The following is a 20,828-nucleotide window of genomic DNA, read 5'->3' on the forward strand; positions in this document are numbered from 1 at the left end:
CCACCTCTGGCCGGACAGCTCCATCTTCTTGGTTTTGTGGTGCGTGTAGAGAACGCAATACGTGAGATACCTGCTGGACCGTGCACCTGAACCAGGGGCTCCCGCAATCTCCCAGGTGCCCCGCAAGCGACAAAGGCAGGCTTACCCCGCAGTGAGCTCCGCGTGGGCTGGGAACCGCGAAGGGCCCCAGAGCGGCGCGCCCGGCACGGCCCCGGGCCGGGGGGCAGGACACCGAGGCGTGACGCGACTGCGGGGCGATCCGGAGCCGCCGCGACCGCCGTGCGCTGGGGAGGAGGCGGCGCGGGGCGGGCGGCGGCCGCGGGAGGGCGCGGCGGGAGCGGCGCGGGCGCTGCCGCAGAAGATGTCGGCGCGGCGGCCGTGGCCGTGCTGGCTGCTGCCGGCGCTGCTGTGCGGCGGCGCGGGGGGGTACGTGGTGGTCAGCTCCGTGTCGTGGCCGCTGCCCGAGGCGGGAGCGGCGGCGGACGAGCTGCACAGCTCTTCCACCGAGGAGGCGCTGCCCGCGCTGCTGGAGGAGGCGGGCGGCCTCTGGAAGCAGAGCTACCCGGCCTCGGCGTACCGCGAGGATGCGGCGCTGGGCTCCGGGCCGGCGGCGCGGCGGCCGGGGCAGGGGGCCGCCCCCTCCAGGATGTTCTCCTACCGGCGGGAGGGCGGCGGGGCGCCGGGACGCGCCGGGACCGCCCGCTTCCTCGCCCAACACAACACCTGGGGCTTCGTGGCGACGCGGGCCGCCCGAGGAAAGGTACGGTGCCCACGGCGCCCGCGCCACGCGTTACTCGCCGGACGAGCGCCCGCGCCGCGCAGGGAGCAGCGCAAAGTCTGGAGGAGAAATCGTGCTCAGAGCACAGGGAGGGAGGATGCACGCTAAAAGCCGCACCAGAGAGACACCAAAAAAAGCAAAATCTCAAGGCCAGAAGGCAGAGCTGCATCGCAGGGTTTGGAAAGGGGCTGTTTCAGGAGGATGAGGAGGAGAAGGAGGAGAACCTGCTGGGCTACCACAAAATCTGCCCGTCCGTCCAGCTATACCAGTTTAAAGGACGATTTCTCTGTCAGGAACAATAAACAAAATAGCTGGTCTGCTATTGGAGTCATTCACTTTTCGAGCTTTAATATATTTCCTTTTTAAAGTGAAACGTTCAGCATCCAATACCACTCAGACAAAAGGGGAAGAAAAGAGAAAAAAAATTTAAAAAAAAAAGGACATTCTTAACTTTCTGTTGAAAGTATTCACAGATTAATTAGCTTATGCTTTTGAATTAAATTTATAAGCACGTAAGTCTTCAGGAAGCTTGGCTGAGTTAGTGGCAGTTAATGTTACTGTATTTGAAATACAAAGTAATAGCTTGAAAAAAAAAGATGCTATTAAATGAATATGTATGTAGACAGAGAGGCCTGTAATTCTACATCAGCTTTTGGAAATCCTATTAAACCATATGATCATAACTCTTTTGGTTTATGCTCTCACCAGAAACCCTCAGTGGAATTACGGCCATAATATAGTCTGCATTTATCTGCCTCCAGACAGAAGATAGAAGTAATACAGAAAAATCTGATTCACAATAAAATTTGAAATCCAGGGGATAGTGTTTGCTGCTTTGAATGCTGAACTATGCTGCCTGTGATCACAATTATTTTTGAGAATCCAGAGTAATATTAACCTTGCATGACAGACTGAGTATTTTAAGCAATCAGAACACATCCTACAATATTACTGAGAGTATTTTTTTAATAGTAACTCTTAATAATAAACAAGGATTTGCATTTTCTGAGTTATGTAATATCACTAAAGCACTACTTCTAAGGAAAGCCAACAAAGACCATTTATAAGCACTATAAGCATTAAAATTTTAAAGGCATATAAACATTAAGAATCAGAATGCTACCCAGGTTACAACATCATCCTGGGTTTTCTTATTAACTATTCATATTTAATTTATTTTGTTGAAAAAGATTTAATGTATTGACAGATAATTTTACTTTTTAATATTTAATAGACCATGAGGAAAAAATATCTGAAGACATGAAAAAAGGAGTAATTAATTGAATAGCTGTCATTGCTATTTATAATGGGATGAAAAGCATAGTAGGAATATATGTCATTCTGAAGCATATTAAGGAGTGTCACTACTGGGCAAGGACATTTTTGCATGCATTATAACCACTGTGTGTACACAGGGCAGTGCATGGGAGAAAATATTTTTGAAAACTTGGCTCCTTAGTGTCCCTTCTCTGCCATGAGAGGAGGTTTTACTTTGGCTGGCTTGGTAGTTGAGACACACTCAGCCCCCTCCCCCCTGTCTCTGATGTTCCTGCACAGGAAGCTGAGCTGATGTCCAGTTTGACTTCAAACACAATTCTAACTCAAATGCTTTCTTGTTTTTGCAAACTGATGCAATCACATTGCAAGTCAAAACTGAAAGAGGAGGCACTATTAGAGTGAAAAGCAGGCTGAATCAAGGCTAAATTAGGCTCTATATCTTTTTGGGTTTAAGGAAAGGTACCAGCAGTGGTTTAGAGTAAACATTTCCTGCTGTCAATGGCAGCAAAAAAAGATACTCATGCACTTAAACATTTTTAATTTGGTAGTTCCTTTAAGCTTAATGTAAGAGAAAATGTTCTCTTTAGTATCATGGACAGGACTAGAGAGAAGAAATAGATCTCTTTTCATAGAAGCATGATAGATCTAATTTAGAGGAGGTAGATCTAATTTAGAAGAAATGCTGTCTCATGATGATAACAGAAAGTGGGAGCAGTGGGGCTGGCTGTCCTCTCTCCTAGAGCCCTTGAGGGAATCCCCCACCTTGAAAATCATCAATGTGCAAAGATGTAACCAATTGCTTTTTTGGATTTTGCAGATCCAAGGTATGCCCTACGGGAACTGTTTACTTCTCAGTGATGGTCCCATCAATAACAGCACTGGAATCCCTTTCTTTTATGTGACACCAAAGGATAACACTGTGACAGATCTTCTGAAGAATCCCATGGCTTCTCTGACCCTTCCAGAGGCAGATGGAAATTTCTGCAGGTAACAGTTTTATCTGCCTCCTACCACCTTCAATGAGAACAGAGACCTCAGAGCAGAATGCTGGGTCCCCACTTTCAACGTCCTGCATTTATTTTTGACTCTCACGATCAGCTACATGCTCCTTCCTACGTTGAGTTTTTTTTTGTTTGGTTGGTTTATTTTTACTATGGTAAAGCATAGTAGAGAAAAGCAGAGGTATCACTGAAGTATATTGTAGCATCAACAGCTGGAGTGACTTTCAGCTTGAACATTAACATACTTAAATTTTAATCTCTTCTTGGACATGCCTACATAAAATTTAGGTGTCCAAGATCCTATAATAGTCTATAGTTATCTAGCCAATAAAATCCATAGAGTTTTAGAGGCTATCAAATTCACATCTTTGCTCTGCTGAAAACTCTGGAAGCCCTGCTAAATGCCTTGCCAGGGCTCCAGTTCTCTGGGCTCTGTAAGAGGATCTCAGGCTCTCAATTCACAAGTTACATGCTCAGGTCTGTGACACTCTGTCTGATTTCCACCTCTTCAGAGAATATGATGGAATGTGATATCTTTGCAAAATTTTACACCTTGTATATCACAAACAGTCAATAAATGACCCCCCAAATAGAGAAATCCATATCTGAGGTTTACCAATCTACATCCAACCCCTGGTGCTTCTCTCCAGAGACAGCAGTGAGTTGACTTCTTCTTAATCATGTCATAGAATCTTAGATGGCCCTTAAGGTTTCTTCCAACACAAACCATTCTAAGTCCAACTCCCTGCCACAGACAGGGACACTTTCCACTATACCAGGTTGCTCAACGCTGCATCCAGCCTGGCCTTGAGCACTTCCCAGGATGGAGCATCCACAGCTTCTCTGGACAACCTGTTCCAGGGTCTCACCACCCTCACAGCAAAGAATTTCTTCCTAGCATCTAATCAAAACCTACTCTCTTTTTGTTCAAATCCATTATCCCATTGTCCTGTCACTACATGCCTTTGTGAGAAGTCCCTCCCCAGCTTCCTTGCAGGCTCCCTTTAGGTACTGGAAATCTGCTTATAAGGTCTCCCTGGAGCCTTCTCCAGGCTGAACAACCCCAACTGCTCAGCCTGTCTTTGTAGGAGAGGTGCTCCAACCCTATGATCATTTTCATGGCCTCCCCTGGACTTGCTCCAACAGCTCTATTTCATTCTTTGCATATAATGAATAACTTCAGATCCCCAAAGCTTTACTTGTGTAAAATGCATGTATGTAACCTCAAAGATGATTCAGTTTCCCCCTCCATTCTTGTCTCCTTGAAAAAGACATATCTCTACCATATGTTTGTTTACAGTCAATCATGTGGCAAACTTGGCTGGGTCAGCCTTGTGTGAAGTGTTATTTACAAAGGACTCTTTCCCTGACGAGGTACATGACACCGAAATTGTGTCAGACAGAACTCTGTTACCAAAGCAGGTCTTAGCTGACGTTCCAAGGAGAGAGAGAGAGAGAGCTGGTAAGAACAGACTCCTTCAGAAAAAAATGACATTAACAGTTTTTATTCTAACTTAAGGTCCTCTTTGGGGAAGGAGAGGTTTTATCTTAAGACTAGATTTCCCCAGCTGAGGGTTGCCTTGAGTATCATCCCACCTCTCAAGCCTGCTAGCTGAGAAGAACCCTGGGAAAAGCAGGGAATGGCAAATATAAAACTTTACTTTTACACTTGTCTGTATTTGTCTTCAGAATATATTGTTTTCTAGAGTGTTATATGGTGGAAAAATGAAATGTTTCTTAGTCCAAAGCAATACAAGTAATTTCAGGCTGACATCCTAGTCACATGGAATGGAAATCATGGCTTCCTCTTACAATGTCAAACACCTAATAAGAAACTTCTACCACCAACATTTGTTAAGGTAATTCAGTCTTGAATGCTTGAGGAGGTCTGTGAAGTAGTGAAGTTAACACTGGAAAGGTTCTGCTTATTGGTTAAATATTTTCAATTAAATATTTTAGATTAATAATTTAGAAAATAAATATATCTGTTCTTTCATTGCAGGCTTAATGGCATTTATTGCTGCTTTATGAGCTTTTTAATTCAGTCTAATAGTAAACTTACTATTCAGACCAAGTGCTTAAAAATGTATTTTAAGTCCTATGTCCTAAATCCCAATGTCTTACTTTCCAAGGCCCAAGACTCAGAGCAGCTTCCATTGACGACGTGGTAGTGTTGAGCACTTCTGAAAACCACACACCCACTTAGGCACTTAAGTGTGGCCTTTGATCCCTAACTTTAAACAGCCACTCTTGAAAGTCTTTGCCTCTTATGTCTTAGCAACATCACTGCCCTATTTACCTGTTTGGGAAGTGCTAATTCACCAACAAAAGAGAAATGCTGCATGATTTATAGAAATAGGAAATTCATATACACAACAAACTGTTGAGGATATTTATTCAATGTCTTTTTATTACATCACATTATTAATTTTCAAATCCCTACTCTTTTGATCACTATGCCAGATATTTGCTGCTGCTTGTTTTGCAGCCAGGAAAACCTGGATTCTGTTACCTGACTCTCCAGTCCCCTCTGCAGCCTGAGACTGTGCTTTCTGGTGAGAAGAGTTCTCTGGGCCAAGAAGCTAAACCTGGATTTCCAAAACAGCTTAGTCCAAACTAATTACCATTTGCCACATCCTTACTCCCCCTCCCTACCACCAGTCATGTGCTACCCTGCCCCCCATCACTTCTGGGCTTTGGCTCAGCCTGAGCTAAAACATAAATGTGAAGAAAATTATCCTGACAGCAAGAATAAGTTTTTCTGCTGATCCTCCTTCTTTTCATCCTGTGGCTGGTACTGCTCCTGGCCATACAATCCCACCCCCACCCTCCAGCTGACCACATGGTGGGCCTATTTTTGCTCAGTAACCCAGCAGAAACCTCTTGGGTTTTTTTTTTTTTTTTTCTGGATGAGATTTCTACTGTCTTAGTAACTTGAATCAGCTCCTCAAGAGCCAGGGAAGAGCAAAGGAGAGGGGAAAGGCAAAGAGAAGGGGGTGGAAAATAGAATATTCTCATTTTAGCAGGTAGCCATACTCCAAATATTTGAGCTTAGTACCAAATTGAGTACAAAGGTCCAGAGTTTGATCAGTGCTCCATGCATTATTTTGTTTTTGCATTCAGTTTCTTTTTAATTATTTCTGAAGTTCTCATCTAGAACACATGTTGGTTGGCATTAGTGCAAAGGACAAGCAATACAGACAATGAAAAGCTGGGTCTTTACTTGAGCAAATTTTTGGTTTTGATGATATAAAAATGTGAGCAAGCTTTGAGGCTGTCTCTCTGCAAGGAAGGGTACAGGCAATGGACTTTACCTTTCTTCTCTTCCCTTCCCCTATAACCAGGGTCAGAAATTAATGTATGTTTCAAAGTAGGAATCCATGAGCAATTTTTACATTTAAAAGCAGCACCATCTAAAATTGCAGCCCGGCACACCACACCACCCCACTGAAAGGGCCTTTGTGGGTGGTGTGACACTGAAACAAAAAGGTGTCCAGGCCCTGCTGCCAGTGCTTGGGGTGGCCTGTCCCCAGCTTCAGGGTGTACTTGACCAGCTGAGATAGACAGGCTGTGCCATGCAAACAGCACACAGCATCCTCAGTGCAGAGCTTTATGTGATGGTTCAAGTTTGGTATAGCAGAAGTCTTCTTAACTACCACTATATGAGAGATCTTTCGCTCTGTGAGACCTCAGGTCCTGCTAGCATTAAAATAGCATCTGTGAGGTTTTCTTGCAAAGGAAAGTGTCATTCTTGTCAGACATTCTCTTCAAGTGCATCATTAATTGTTTTGGTTTCAAAATAATTATGTAAAATAGCTAAATGAGTAATATTCTATGTGAGAAAGGTCATGTCCTTGTATGCCAGCAATGTATTTGTAGCTTGTTTTCATGTGGAACTTCATTAGAATTCCATTATTAATCTACTCTCAGTTGCAAGAATCAAAATAAATGAGAAAGCTGATCAGTTCCTGTAGCCAATGCTCCTGGGAGTATTTGGCACTCTCCTGAAAAATGCTTCTGACCTATTGCATGCAAAAGAAATCTCTGGCCTTTAGAAAGAAAACATAGCTGACATTTCAATGTCTTCGTGTACCTAATGAGTTTCAAGTGACTTGTGTACACCAATTTGATATTAAATTTATTTAGTAGCAAATTTCATTTGTTTTCTTTCAGAACAGACTCAAGTTCCAAACCTTGACAATGAATATTTTCCCTTTCAAGGATGTGAGGAATACAGACTGGCCTTTATGGTGCTCCAGCCTCAATATTTAATCAGCTGGAGAGAAAATTTGAAAACCTAAACTAATAAGAAAAATAACATTTAATATTGAAAGAAAGAGGGCTGCAATGCATCTGACTAGGCACTAACTGCAAGACATTTTAGTATTGCAGTTACAGTTTGGATTCCTCATCTCTGACCTAGAGATTACCATTTCCCAGAGGGAGATGGGCTGCCCCTCTCTGAGAAGGCTCTGATGGCCAGGATAGAGACAGCATTTGTTAGTAACTACATAGCATTTTATCTGAAGGCTGATAAATGGATAATAGAGGCAAGAAAAATTAAATGGTTCAGGGCTATAAATAGACTGGTATGTCTATGCCACTGACAACTGAAAAGATTGAGTTCCATTCTTGCAGCTTTCAGAGGGAGCAAGACCAAGCCCGACATTAAAGAATAGAGCAGCTATTGTTCTAAACACATTTCACAACACACAGGCTGCTCAGAAGATTCCTCTTTCCAAGTAGGCTCCTGAGTCTGCCTCATTACAGCTGCAGCCTGGAAAACAGGCAATTAATTTTAAACGTGTGTCACCTCCCTGACATCAGGTCCAGCACATTCACAGGGACACACTGCATCTTTCTTAGAGAAGGAGCGGTGACATGGCTGCCATGTACTGGTTTTCATACAAGGGAAGAGCAGTGAGCTTTGGAGTCAGTCCACCTTTGGTTTTTTCCTGCTATTAGTTGCGGATGGCGTTTCAAATCCACACTGCAGACCATGAGTGATTTTCATGAATTCAGATTCTGCTCCTGATTTATGATCTCCATCAGAGCCATTTTACCCACCACGTTTATCTGGTGCTTGAGGTAGCAGATTGGCATGATCAGTCAGATGTCTTCAGTGGACATAAGCTGACTCTGTAGGTTTCCTAAATGCTGCATGGAAAATGTTGACAGGAAGTGCTGAGCCACCAAGCCATGGGAAGAGAAGAGGAATTTTGTGGGTCTGGGTTCCTGCTGTGTGGTGGATCGGCAGCATGCACAAACATCCAACTTCATTCCCTTGGCAATCCTGAGGGACAATAAGGCTGCCATGGGTGGAAGGCACAACCTTTGAGATGTCATATGGCCATGCAACATGTAACTACTGCTGGGTTTGTAGAGTCACTGTTGTTAATACGAGGATTAATATAACAAAGAAATTTGGTACTGTACCTTCACACAATGAGAAATAACGCATGCAGAAGACAAAGGCTGAATTCAGACATCCATAATTTTTTGAGACCCACCTCCCGATTCTGTGGCACAGACATATTTCTAGTTCTGGTATTTATATTGGCCCTTTTTAGTCATATGCAAATAATTATGTCAGTAGTTGTTCCTGAAAAAATCTATATTTAAAAAAAAATTTAAAATGAAGGTACCAAATTAGAAAGTCAAACGTGAAACCTACTATCATCATGACCCAATGCACACAATACAGCTCTAAATTACTATTTTTCCTGTATTCTTAAATAACCGACTTCCTAAAATCCCTTTTCTAGTGAAATAGTGTTTCTCTGATTCTGTTTACAGAAATAGTTGATGCTGTGATTCTTTTTTTTTCTCCATGAATTGTCTATGCTTAAACTATATAAAAGCTTCCTGTCTGAAACACAGAGTTCAGCTGAAGAAATGCATTGTTATTGTCAATGGAGAGAGGCAAACAGAGTGGCTTCACGTAACACTTTGTAATTAAAACATTTTAGGAAGGATTATCTTCTAGAAAGAATGAAATTATTTAAAACACATTAACTATTATTAACATATTAAACACATTAACATATTAAAACACATTCTAGGAGTACAAGCTCACTTGGACGAATAGAATAGCCACTGCACCAATACATTTTAGCTCTCTGACTTGACTTCAGATTCAGAACAGAAGAATCTGTTCTCTTCCAAAAGCAAAGACGTTGTAAGTAACTTTGCTGGCTCCCAAACATGTTTGATAAAGAAATTCTTCTCAAAATCAGAGCAGGTCAGATCTGCCTAGCCATATCCGGTTGAAGGCCAGCAACAGCTTTTCAGATTATGAAATTGCTTTCAGTGGAGATTTTGTTTGACGTTCATGCCATGCAGATTAGCAGCACCAGTACATTTGTTATGCTTCAGAGACTCTGGTAGTAAGTGGTGAACAAATGAAATTAATTAGGAGAGTAACTTACTTTTCAAAATTAATCACATTTATGAATCAAAATTATATGCACTTTACAGTAATTCTCTAAGGACTGAGCATTCCCTCCCTTCCTTTCTGTAGATTTTAGGGGACAAAAAACCTATAATGCATTTTATATAGTAGAAAATAACTCTGCCTTTTCACCTTGTGCCCAGTTTGAGGCTATGTGAAGAGGAGCCCTGTGCAGGGTGTGACAGAGTCACCTACTTGCATCCATGGGAGGTGACAGGGATGAGCTGTATCAGCAGCCAATCCCCACCTCTAATTACATTGGTTTTCATGACTGCTACCATTATAGGAGAGCTTAGAATATGTGGAAGCAGTCATTGCCCTTATGCCACTCATGAGCTGTGTGCTTTAAAATAGAAAAAAAAAAGTAGGGAAATTGTTCTCTGGGGCTTCCTTCTTGGCTCTCTGTCTCTTTTTTTCTGCAATACGAGAAAGCTCTTTCCCAGCTTCTTTTCTCTTCAACTCTGAAGAAGTAGAGGGATAAGAGCAGTGCTTTCTCACACGGCAGTCAGAAATGTGTTGAGTGGACAAATGTGTATCCTCCCAGGGAGGATGGAAGGTCTTGTTTCTTCAGGGAGTGGAGGAGAAGGATGTCAGCTCCTCTATGTGAAAAGGAGTCTGGGGAAGAAAAGAGGGATTCCTCTGCATAGACCCCTGCTTCCACACCCAGACTGGAAAAGTACTGAACCCTCCTGCCTTTCTCCTACCAGTTCCTTCTTGGGTGTACCTGGCTTTCCTTCCCAAATGCCTTCCAAATTCTTAATTTATTTTTCTTGTTGATCTGTGGGAGATCAGTGTCACCTCACTAATGGATTGCAGAGGCTGAGAATGAAGATAATACTCAGGGATACTTTAGTCAGAAACCAGGAGACAGATCATCAGCACCAGGAGTCAAAGCAGAGATCTCAACTGTGAAAGGGAATCCTAACCAAGTCCAAACATCGTCATCTTATGTGCCGATATAACCACAGCAGCTTGAAGTATAGGTTCATAACACCTGGACTTGGATAGTTGCTGTATAAAACCCTTCTAATTAAATTCCAAGAGATGGCTAGTGTAGTAAACAATTTAATGAGTAGGTGCCACTCTTTACTCTGAACCACTCTTGAACCAGGACACAGAAACTGCAGAAGTGTTACACAGTAAAATAAGTGGGACATGGTCATTAGCAGCGTGCTTTGCAGCATTGCATTTCTGTTGGGAAATACTTTTCACTTGGATGCAGGCCTCTCCTTAAGCTCAGTAAAGCTGGCACCTTTGTAGGTGATATCATCTCACACACTTGGAAGAAAACTGCCTGGACTGGGTCAAACTCTGCATACCTACTTTGCTCACTGTAAGCAGAGGAACAGGAACAATCAATTCTTGTGTCTTCACATATCAGATGAATAATTAAGATGATATCTCTTAATGCACTGTTTTCTTATAAAATGCCTAAACTGAATCTTCTTCCATTTTAATCTGGCCTTCCTAATTTTCTGCAACAAAGCATATGTATTTGAAATAAGCATGAAAAAAATAATGTGCTCCCTATTGCTTGGTTTTCTTTCACATTTACCTGCTTTCTCTTCCCCTCAGTTTATATTTTACTATGGCATTCATGAAATCCTCTCGATGGAGACAGAGGGCTTGATTCTGGTAAAGACAAACCGCCTGAGAAACCACCTTGGGTTTCCTCAACAGAACAACAGTGTCACCATCTCTACCCCTGACTCTGCCTCCCCCTCACACCCAGTCAGCAGCACACAAATGTTACATAAAGTCGCTCCTCTGCATCTACTTGTTCATGTGCCAGCAAAAATGAGAAGAACTCAGGGACTGAGAGCTGAATATGTATTTATACAGAGGCAAGAAAAGTCTGGTGAATGCATGACTAGATCTCTACAGATGCAAGTGAGGAATGTTTTAGTAAATAGCCCTTTATTATCTTTAGTAAAAATATGACATAAATCCCTGACTATATCACCTTGCTCCAAGGAAGCAAATCCTGTGTTTGCATTAGTTGCACTGGCAACAACACTGAAAACTCAAGACCCATTCACAGCATTTAGAAATGGTAGCTGTAAGTTTAGTGGGTTTTGATGGTTTAAGAAGTATAAAAGTAATCAAACATCATTAGGGAAATACTATGCCAAAAAAAAAAAAAAAAAAAAGAAATGCAGAAACTGATTCACTTCAGAATATGAAGGGTTCCTTTGAAAAAGAAAATACTAATGCTAATGTCAGATTAGAATACAAGGTTCCTAATTTGAAAAAAAAAGCCTATGATAAGAGCCAGGCCTGAAAGCAAAACCAAGACAGTAATAACAGTGTACTGAACTCAAATGTATCATTGCCCTGTTCAGTTCTTCTAAAACTTCACCTAACACAATCTCAACAAATAATTTGTTTGAGTCTTTTCCCAGAAAAACAAACTGACCCTCCAGAATATTATTCCAATATGCAAAATTCAGTTTGAATAATTTTTACTGGGAAGATAGTATTATATGTGTCAATCAGTGTAGCAACCAGCTTCATGAGAATGTACAGAAAACTAAATAGAAGAAACCAAGGAAAAAACCCCAAAATATAAAAGAACCTATTCAAGCTATGGATGCACAGTGTGTGGGCTTTGTTGTCAGCCAAATATGTGTAGAGCAGCTTTTCATGTCAATTGTGAAAGAGTCTCATCAGACACTAGTCCTATTAGGCAAAACTTTCTCAGCAAAGGGAGGCAGGGTTCACTGCTTAACCACAGCTACATGAGCTCTATTGCCTACTCAAAATCAAATACTATGCTTTCAGAATAAACATGGACTTGCACAAAACCAGCAAATAATTGTAATCTGAGAAGGTCAGACCAAAACTTCTCACTGCTCCTGATCACATCCAAAATCTATCACCTCAATCTGCTCTGTGAAACACAGACTTCTTTTAATAACAATGTCTTTCAAAATCCTCTCTTAAAGTAATTAACCACATATTACCTAGGAGCTGTGTGCAAGAAAGACACTTGCAAATATTCCTGCTTTTCCTGGCTCTTCAGTTGTTTTATGATACTGTTTGGCTGTGGAGGAAATTGTATCGTATATTCAGATGCACAGTTGTTTTAAAGCAATTTTCTGAACTGAATTTCTGCATGGAAGAAGTCCCTTTCCTTCATCAATATAAATGTTAAATATATATTGAATATATAAACATATGCAGAGGGCTTTGGATACAGTATTAAGATTAAGCATAAAAGATAACAACAGATCAGGAGATTGCTTCAAATGCACTTGAACACTTCACCATCCAGGGCCAACAGTTGCCAGAGTGTGAATGTGCACTGCCCTAGCTGTTGGACATACAGACCCTCAGCTGACAACCTCTGCATGTGGGATTGGCTCCTTTCTCTTCAGCTGTATTCACTGTATTTGCCTTTATTTATTTGTGTTTTGGTGGGTGAGCATCTCACTGGGCCATGGGTGCTGGGCAGCCACACAACACCCAAAGGCTATGCAAAAGAAATCCCAGGAGCTACGGGTGTCCCTGGGGCATGGAGCTGTGTTCCTTGGGGAATCTCAGGAGCTATGGGTGTCCCTAGGGCATGGAGCTGTGTTCCTTAGGGAATCTCAGGAGCTATGGGTGTCCCTAGGGCATGGAGCTGTGTTCCTTAGGGAATTCCAGGAACTGTGTTCCTTAGGGAATTCCAGGAGCTATGAGTGTGCCTGGGGCATGAAGCTGTGTTCCTTAGGGACAGAGCACTTTCAGGCCACTGGAACCCAGATGTGAAGTGACATCTTCAGCAGACAGTAGGAGTCAATGCTGAGGATCTATGGTGTACCAAGGTAACAATGTAGACAAGTTTGTACTCTGCATACACACTGATAGAAATAAACCCATGTGCCTGGGCAGGGAATGCAGATTTTTGGGTACTCAGAACACCACTTTTATAACTTTAAAAATTGTATTAGAGAAAATTAGACCATTATCAGTTGATGTGGACAGAAAGTCTGAGCCCGATCTTTGGCCTTGACCCTTCCTCTCATCAGTAAGCATGGGAGAGGAAAACAAGTACAAGTGGAATTTTTCCAAAAGTTGTTAAACTGAACATCCCCTTCAACTGCTGCTCCAGACTGAGCAGGACACTGAAATAGTGTCCCTGAGATGATGTGACTGCAAATGGCACTTTGGAGGTCAGGCTGCAGACAGTGGCAAGTGTTTACCGGACATAATCAAGTATCAATCAGCCTCCTGTACTTCCTTACATATCTCTGTTCATGGCCCTCTTTAGAAAAGCAGCTATTTTATCTAGTGAGCTACACAGTCTCTCATAACCATCTGTGGAGAATCTGCAGGTGTTAAATTAGCTGCAGGAGGATGCCCATATGTTTCCTGCATACACTAGACACACATTGAGAAATATAACCAAAAATTAAGCCATTGCAGATTGCACACAGTTAAGGCTAAAGGGCTCAAGCCAAGGTCTTTAAGTAAAATTGTACATGGATGAGATGTAATTTACTGTGATTAAAACACAGCAAAGAAGAAATGCAGCTTTCATTTCCTAATGAAAGCTAGTTTCTCGGGCTGGCATGGGAACATGGTTCCCTGAGACACTAAGCAGTCTCAAACTACTGGCAACAGGACTTGAAACTGCTCAGTATTTGCCAGGATCAAGCCTTTGTACTCATTTCATACACTATTTTTTTTTTTTTTGCAATTCATAGATTTACTTATGATTTATATCCTTGTATTGTATATGTCAGAGTCAGCAATTGCCCTGCAGTTACTAATAGGAGTTATTTATTATTACAATATACAAAGAGCCATAAAGTAACAAGATTTGGTGTAAAGCAGTTGAAAAATGGGTAAAAAATGAACAAGGATTGATTTTCTAGGATAAGCGCAATGAAAAGACCTTATGTTTTACATACAGATACACATATTCATACCCTTTTCTGTAGGCATAGGCACAGACTAATCATCTCACTGCTTCTTCTCAGAATCCTGAATACAGGTCTGTACATCTGCCTGGGAATACTGATATTTTCACATTTTTTTACAATCCAATATATACTAATCCAAATTTTGTGAGCATAAATTAAGATTAATCAACTGTCTGCAGCAGAGCTATGTGTCAGTCAAGTGTTCCTTCCAGACATCCCCCCTCCACCAAACAATATAGCTGGGAGTAGAGAAGACCCACAAGGCTTGACAAAGCTTTTTATGTGTGAGCAGGAGTCCACACTTCGCCAAAAACCCTTAAGAAAGAAAGCAAGCTATTACTCATGAGCAATTTTCTCTGTGCACAGAAAAAACGTAATTGATCCAGAAGATCCAAGGTGTGCCAGGCTGACTCTCACAGGACAGATGGTCACGGTGCCTCCGGAGGAAGTAGAATTTGCCAAGCAAGCAATGTTTTCCAGGTCTGTATCTAACAGGCATGTATTAGAGTGCAACCCACGGGTTTGAGACAAATACACAAATGTGGCCGTTTGGTACAAAAAATCTGAGAAATAACAAACCTGACCTTTGCTTTGGGGCCATGAAGCATGTTGGCTTCTGTGTGGCTTGGAATGACAGACCTTTTAACTCTTGACAAAATGAAATATGGAAATATGGAAATGTGTGGACTCTGGTAAGGCACACAGTTTATAATCTGGGGATTATGAAGATATGTCACCTGGTTCCAAGGAGAGATTCCATAATTCCATGGTGTATTTGTTATCTTTAATGATTCTACCCCACCTTATGACAGGTAGTGGACTCAGAGACTGAGCAGAGGTCTGCTGCCTTTCGGTTTATAAACATTTTCAGGGTGGAGCTTACAAGTTTAATTACATCTCCTAAGGTCCCAGCTGTTTCAAAGCCATAGTACTGACTGAACAGTCTCCTTTGAACAGATGCAAGCACAACCCAGATGTGTAGCACACACACAGGGTGTGCCCCCATGCCCTTCAGTGGGTTTCCAGAATTACAGGCATGAATACCCTAAACCTTAGCTGGGGCACACACCTCCCACATGAGCTGCCAGGGATTGTCCTCCAGGTGCACCTTGCCTGGTCAATCAAATACTGCTGGGAAACTGGCATGAATTTGGATCCAAAACAGCCCAGAGATGGTATTCCTTCTGACCTACAGGATGGGGTCAGGATGGGACTCTGTCAGTGTGTGCCACCAATAGCAAAAATGGGACCATGAACAGATGGACCCATATTGACAAACAAGCCTTCTTTACAAACTTCACAGGAATTAGATTCCCATGTGATCCAGAGTCCACCAGCGCCTCAGCAGAGGATGCTCTGCTGTCAGGGTGCAAGAGTCAGAATGATAAAGTGAGGGCTGCTGGGCTACATCCAGTGCCAGCAGCATCTTATTGTAAGTTGATGCCACTTACCAACCCCAGAATCATAGGTGCTCAAAGGGACAACTCAGAAAATGGTAGGAAACACCATTTTCCCAATGAGAGGGAGACTAAGAGGTTGCCAAACCAAGCACCTCTGCTGCAGGGTCCTCTGCAGGAGCAGAGGGCAGTGAGCCAACCCTGCTCAGACTTGCACCACTTCCTGCCCATGTTCCTGTGAACACTGACCTGAACTGTGGTATCCACTCTGTGCATCACTGCTGAGCTTCCCACAGCTATGCCTGCTGGGGCTTGGGGAGCAGACATCTGCACCCAGTCAGGGAGAATCTGTTTGACCTAGCTGTAAGGGAGATCAGAGAAATGGGACAAAAATACAGGATGAGAAGGCTGTCGGAGGTGACAGTTTGCAGAAGCAATGCTCTACCTGCTATCCAGTTTTATTAGCCCTCCCTCCGTACCACCAATTGCTACCAAAGATGTGGTATTTTCAGGACACTGTTTCCTTTAAACAGATACAAGCACAACCCTGACATACATTCAAAGAGTTTTCTCTAACTATTTTTCACTTACTCAAAGACCAAATAACATCTACCTTTAGAGACAGGGTTCTGCAGTGGGGGAAGGTGGTGATTGCTGGCCTGTGTTGCAGTTCTCCCCAGATTGGGGTGAGGAAGATCATAAACCTTACACCAAGGAAGGGCCAAAAAGATGAATGATGGTGTTCTCATATCTCGGGTTTCCCTCTGGCTCAGCACTCAGGCTGAAAAAAAAAAGCTGACTATGTATATGCTTTGGCATATCTAATATTTTTTTGCTTTTCTTTGTCCTTTCAGGCACCCAGTGGTAAGAAAGTGGCCTCGTAGCTATGAGTGGTTCTTCATGAAAATGAACATTGAACACATCTGGCTTCAAAGCTGGTATGGAGAAGTTTCTCCCATTGCAGTAGAAGAGTATTTAAAAGCAGTTCCAAATAAAGGATGATTGAATGGGCTTTGAGATAGAAATCTCCTGAGTTCCCTTTCCAAACACTTTTAAAATTTCATGGTAGATGGTTTCTTTACAGTGATATTTTCTTCTTCTCCCAAAAGGCTTCAAAATAGCCCTGTCTCACATGGAGAAGAGTGAAAATAAATCAACACAGACTTTCAAATTATAAAGGAGAGGTGGATATTAGCCCTACCCTACAATGTACAGACTTGTCGTTTCAAGCAGGCAATGCGTCATCTGAAATGCTGTTTTTAAAAGGATTTGTATCTGTTTGTTTTCACTTCCAATGCTGTGCACCCACAGGGAAACTACACTATGTGCTAAATATAATGTTCTGAATTGCAGAAAATGCAAATTGCCTACTCAGAACCCTCTATACATTGTGGAGGTATTACTGCTGCTTGGTCTCCCTTGATTTGTAAGTACTTTAAGAGAAACTTAATAGCTGCAAATTTAGGTATTTAAGTTTAAAAACAAATTATTTGCTAAAGCTGTCCTCATTTGCTAACTTCTCTTTTCTATATGTGCTTATTCCCTAATTAGATAATTTGATGTTTCACTTGGAAATTGAGTAAAACTTCTCTCTTTAACAGAAAAAATGTAATCAGTTCAAACAACACAGCTACAATATAACTTGTCTCTGACATAAAGCTGGTTAAACACATTAAAGGCCAAAATCAAATCAGCCCCACAAGGATTATCTCCATACAAGTATAAACATTCTCCTAAGAAGAATTTAAGTAAATGTTCTCAGCTAGCCTGTTCCTGTTGAGACCAGAAAAGTATTTTTAATAGCCTGTACTCCCAATTTTTTTTTTGCCTCCCTGCTCCAGCCACTGCTTTATTTTTAACTGGCTTGTGTGACTGATTTTTTGTAAGCCCTCACTAACTCACTGAGGGGTGGAGCCTGTTCCTTAACTCTGTTTCCTCACTAAGATTTAAAGGGCTTGTTCATGCATTTATTTTTTTAAAGAAGCCTAAAGATGATAGGTATTTCAGGCCATGAAAAACTGCTTTTCCCAGTGTGAAAGTGCAAACTTGGTTGCAAACATGTTATGTATAAGCTTCCCATGTGGTAATACCAAAAGAGTTCAAAGGTACTTTAATCACTGTCAGGTCTTTCTCTAGATGTCCTCCTGGTAAACTTATTCTGCAGCTCTAAAGGGTATCACAGAAAGAAAATTCCCATGGCTAACCAGCCAAGTCACCACACAGTTTGAAAATTATATGGCTGCTCTCCCTGTTACATTAAGAAGGAGACACGTTGAGATGGGGTTTATGTGCCTGTGGGGAAGACCTTCCAGCATCCCTGGGAGGGCACTTGAGCTCTGGTCATCAGCCTGCATCACATCTGGGCTGGGGAGGAGCCTGGGTGCCTGGGTGAGTGCCCTGAGTTTGTACAGGTTAATCCCTGGGCAGAGCTCAGAGGCAGTTGCATGAGCATGATCAGCTGGAAGCCAATTAAATGTAGCTGAGCTTATTTTGGCTCAGGCATGGAGAGAGAGAGTCATTCCCAGAACAGCTGGGCACCATGCTGGTTTAACTACAAGGGGCCCCAGGGTGCCCAGCCTAGCCCTAGGGTGAGTCCCAGCCCCCAGGCATCAGTACTATTCCTGATACTCTGTAAGAAGCCAAGGCAAATGAGGGGGGAAAACTGTTTAGACACTCACTAAGCTTTTTTTATTCTTGTCTCATTGCCAGAGACTTTGTTAGCTGTGCAGATCTTTCGCAGAGGTAATTACACAAAAGGAGGAAGTGTCCTGCCTGAATCTATTTCCTTTTTTTTTTTTTTTTCTTGGCAGATGAGCTGCATTTTCACATTTGAGTTTGCCCCTGAATCTTGCATTGTGTAATACTGAAGCAAGATGGCCCATCCTATACAGACTTATAGAATACCATCAAGTGAAATCCTCCTTGATTCCTATAATTTTGCCATGGGGATCTTTGTCCACTATGGGATGACTTTGTCCATTAGGATTAATGTGACTTTCAAACCTGAGTTTCACAGGAAGAATACCAATCCTTGGAAGAGAATTTCACAGGTGTAACATTTCTGTGAAAGTATAATTATGTATTTCCTTATCCCAGTTCACTATTATTCCCAGAGAAACCTGAAACCCCCATTCTGTCCCCCACTCCTAAATACACATAGATTAAGCAAATCCAGAGTACAATCTTAATGTTTAAACAAACTGAAGAAGACAGAAAGAATTTTAGAAGTGCTACTGTTACTATAGTCTCAATTTCATTCACATCCCCTGGCAACAGTGACATGGTCCTATGGTCCTATGACATGACATGGTCCATGACATGGTCCTATGTCCAATCCATTACCTTATTAACAAGCCTTGAAGCAGTAAGGGATTGTTTCAAGAAGGTTCAGAAGAGCTTTAATGGTTTAAGAAGTCAGTGTGTACTAAGAAAGGTTTTGAATTTACAACACTCTACTTGTTATAGGCTGCCTCTCTGCACGCACAGATTAATTGGAGTAACTTCTGTATTGTAAAATGACACATTCAAGATGATTTTCTGTATGGACCTGCTGTGAGGCTCTTGACAGAACCTCAAAAAATGAAATGCTGGTGACATGTAAAGTGACAAAACGGGCTTCATGAAGAAATGCTGTCTTGTATCACCTGTTCTCATTTCATACTTCCTTTACCCAAGGAATAAACTACCATGTGAGTCCTTGAAAGTCTGTAGAAATTCATCAAAAATATGACCTGCAGACTTTGAGTGGAGTTTTCCAGACCAAAAAAAAAAAGGGAGGTGATAGTAGTTTTCTCATTTGGGCTTTATATTATTATTTATAGGATGGTTCTAATTTGTCTTTAAACAGACAAATGTCTCAAGTAATATTGGTCATCACATGGTAAGTGATTTTTATTGAAGCTTTTAACCCAGAGTTTTATCTGAAATACCACAATAAAACAATAATTACTTAAAACTGTAGAGTCTGATCTTACTTCAGTTCAAGTCAATATAAAAAATCCCATTTATTTATTGAGCTTCAATTATTGGATCAAACAAGCATTTTCGTAAGTCTTGATAAGCTCTTAAGTATTCATTAAGCATTTCAACTAGCTGATGTGTAATTTCCATGTGTTCTGTATTTTCATTATTTTTGTAGTTTCTCAAAAAAAAGTTTGTGCAATATGGTTAAAATTTTACCTGTGTTCTTGAATATTTTAAAGATGTATTTAGTAATTTCTGTATACTTGAAAAAAGAAAAATGAAGTTGAAAAGTTGGGTTCTCACTTCTTGCTAATTTCAGTAAAAGAAATGCATGTGCAGGATTTAGGCACAGCTATTTTGAACTGCTGTTCTTATTTAACCAAAGAATGCTCTGTTTCTGATGAAATTTTCATCACTTCAGGGTTGAAATGCAACCTGTCTCATTTCTGGATGTGTATTGCAATTTGCAATGTACTTTGATTTCTAAAAATATTGAAAGTTGTTGACAAAATAGCCAAGAAGAAATGTAAATAAAACAAATTTCAAAGCTGGAACTGTATAAGGATATTCTTCAGTATAGCATTTGCCAGAGCAACTCATATTGTGCTAACAATCATTACGATTTCTGTCTGATCATCTGTTTTGGTTTTTTCTCCCTGAGTTTTCCTGGACCAAGTTAATTTCTCTCAAAATACTTGTGGGAATTGAGACTCCAATCTGCCTCTTCTCTGGGGAGAAAAGTCTAGCCAAGCACCTTTTATCATTCCTTCATCTTCTCATTTATTGTGTTCTTTGCTTTCACTGTAGCAGTTAAATGTCACTCTTAAAGTTCACTCTTCTTTTCTGCACATAGGAACTGAGGACTTATCTCTTGGGTGTGCATTAATAGTGTTTTGGAAGTTTCCTCAGTGCTATTTCTTCCCTTGCCAGCCTTGCTCTTACAAGTTCTTGTTACAGCTTGTTCTCTTCTCTTCTCTCCACTTTCCTCTGATGCGTTTTCTTAAGCCAAGTCTGACAATTTACCTTTTCATCTTGTTTTCCCACACCATCTCC

The 20,828-nt window shown here is 41.5% G+C and overlaps 1 protein-coding gene across 1 annotated transcript; it reads left to right on the forward strand.

The window, feature by feature from the left end:
- Nucleotides 1–361: 361 nt before the first annotated feature.
- On the forward strand, nucleotides 362–20,329 carry CREG2 (cellular repressor of E1A stimulated genes 2). Its single transcript, XM_053971473.1, has 4 exons — nucleotides 362–760; nucleotides 2,874–3,043; nucleotides 14,782–14,895; nucleotides 16,667–20,329. Exons 1-4 carry the CDS (start codon nucleotides 362–364, stop codon nucleotides 16,812–16,814), a joined length of 831 nt encoding a protein of 276 aa, XP_053827448.1. The 3' UTR covers nucleotides 16,815–20,329.
- Nucleotides 20,330–20,828: the final 499 nt, after the last annotated feature.

Source organism: Vidua macroura, chromosome 2, assembly GCF_024509145.1.
Source record: "Vidua macroura isolate BioBank_ID:100142 chromosome 2, ASM2450914v1, whole genome shotgun sequence".
NCBI classification, from domain to species: domain Eukaryota; kingdom Metazoa; phylum Chordata; class Aves; order Passeriformes; family Viduidae; genus Vidua; species Vidua macroura.

What these genes read in the sequence shown, in the direction of transcription:
- CREG2 (XM_053971473.1), top strand. Translation starts at nt 362, where the DNA reads ATGTCGGCGCGGCGGCCGTGGCCGTGCTGGCTGCTGCCGGCGCTGCTG. An exon ending in GCAGATGGAAATTTCTGCAG is followed by an intron (nt 3,044 to 14,781) that starts GTAACAGTTTTA and finishes CTCTGTGCACAG; the next exon opens with AAAAAACGTAATTGATCCAG. An exon ending in AAGCAAGCAATGTTTTCCAG is followed by an intron (nt 14,896 to 16,666) that starts GTCTGTATCTAA and finishes TTGTCCTTTCAG; the next exon opens with GCACCCAGTGGTAAGAAAGT.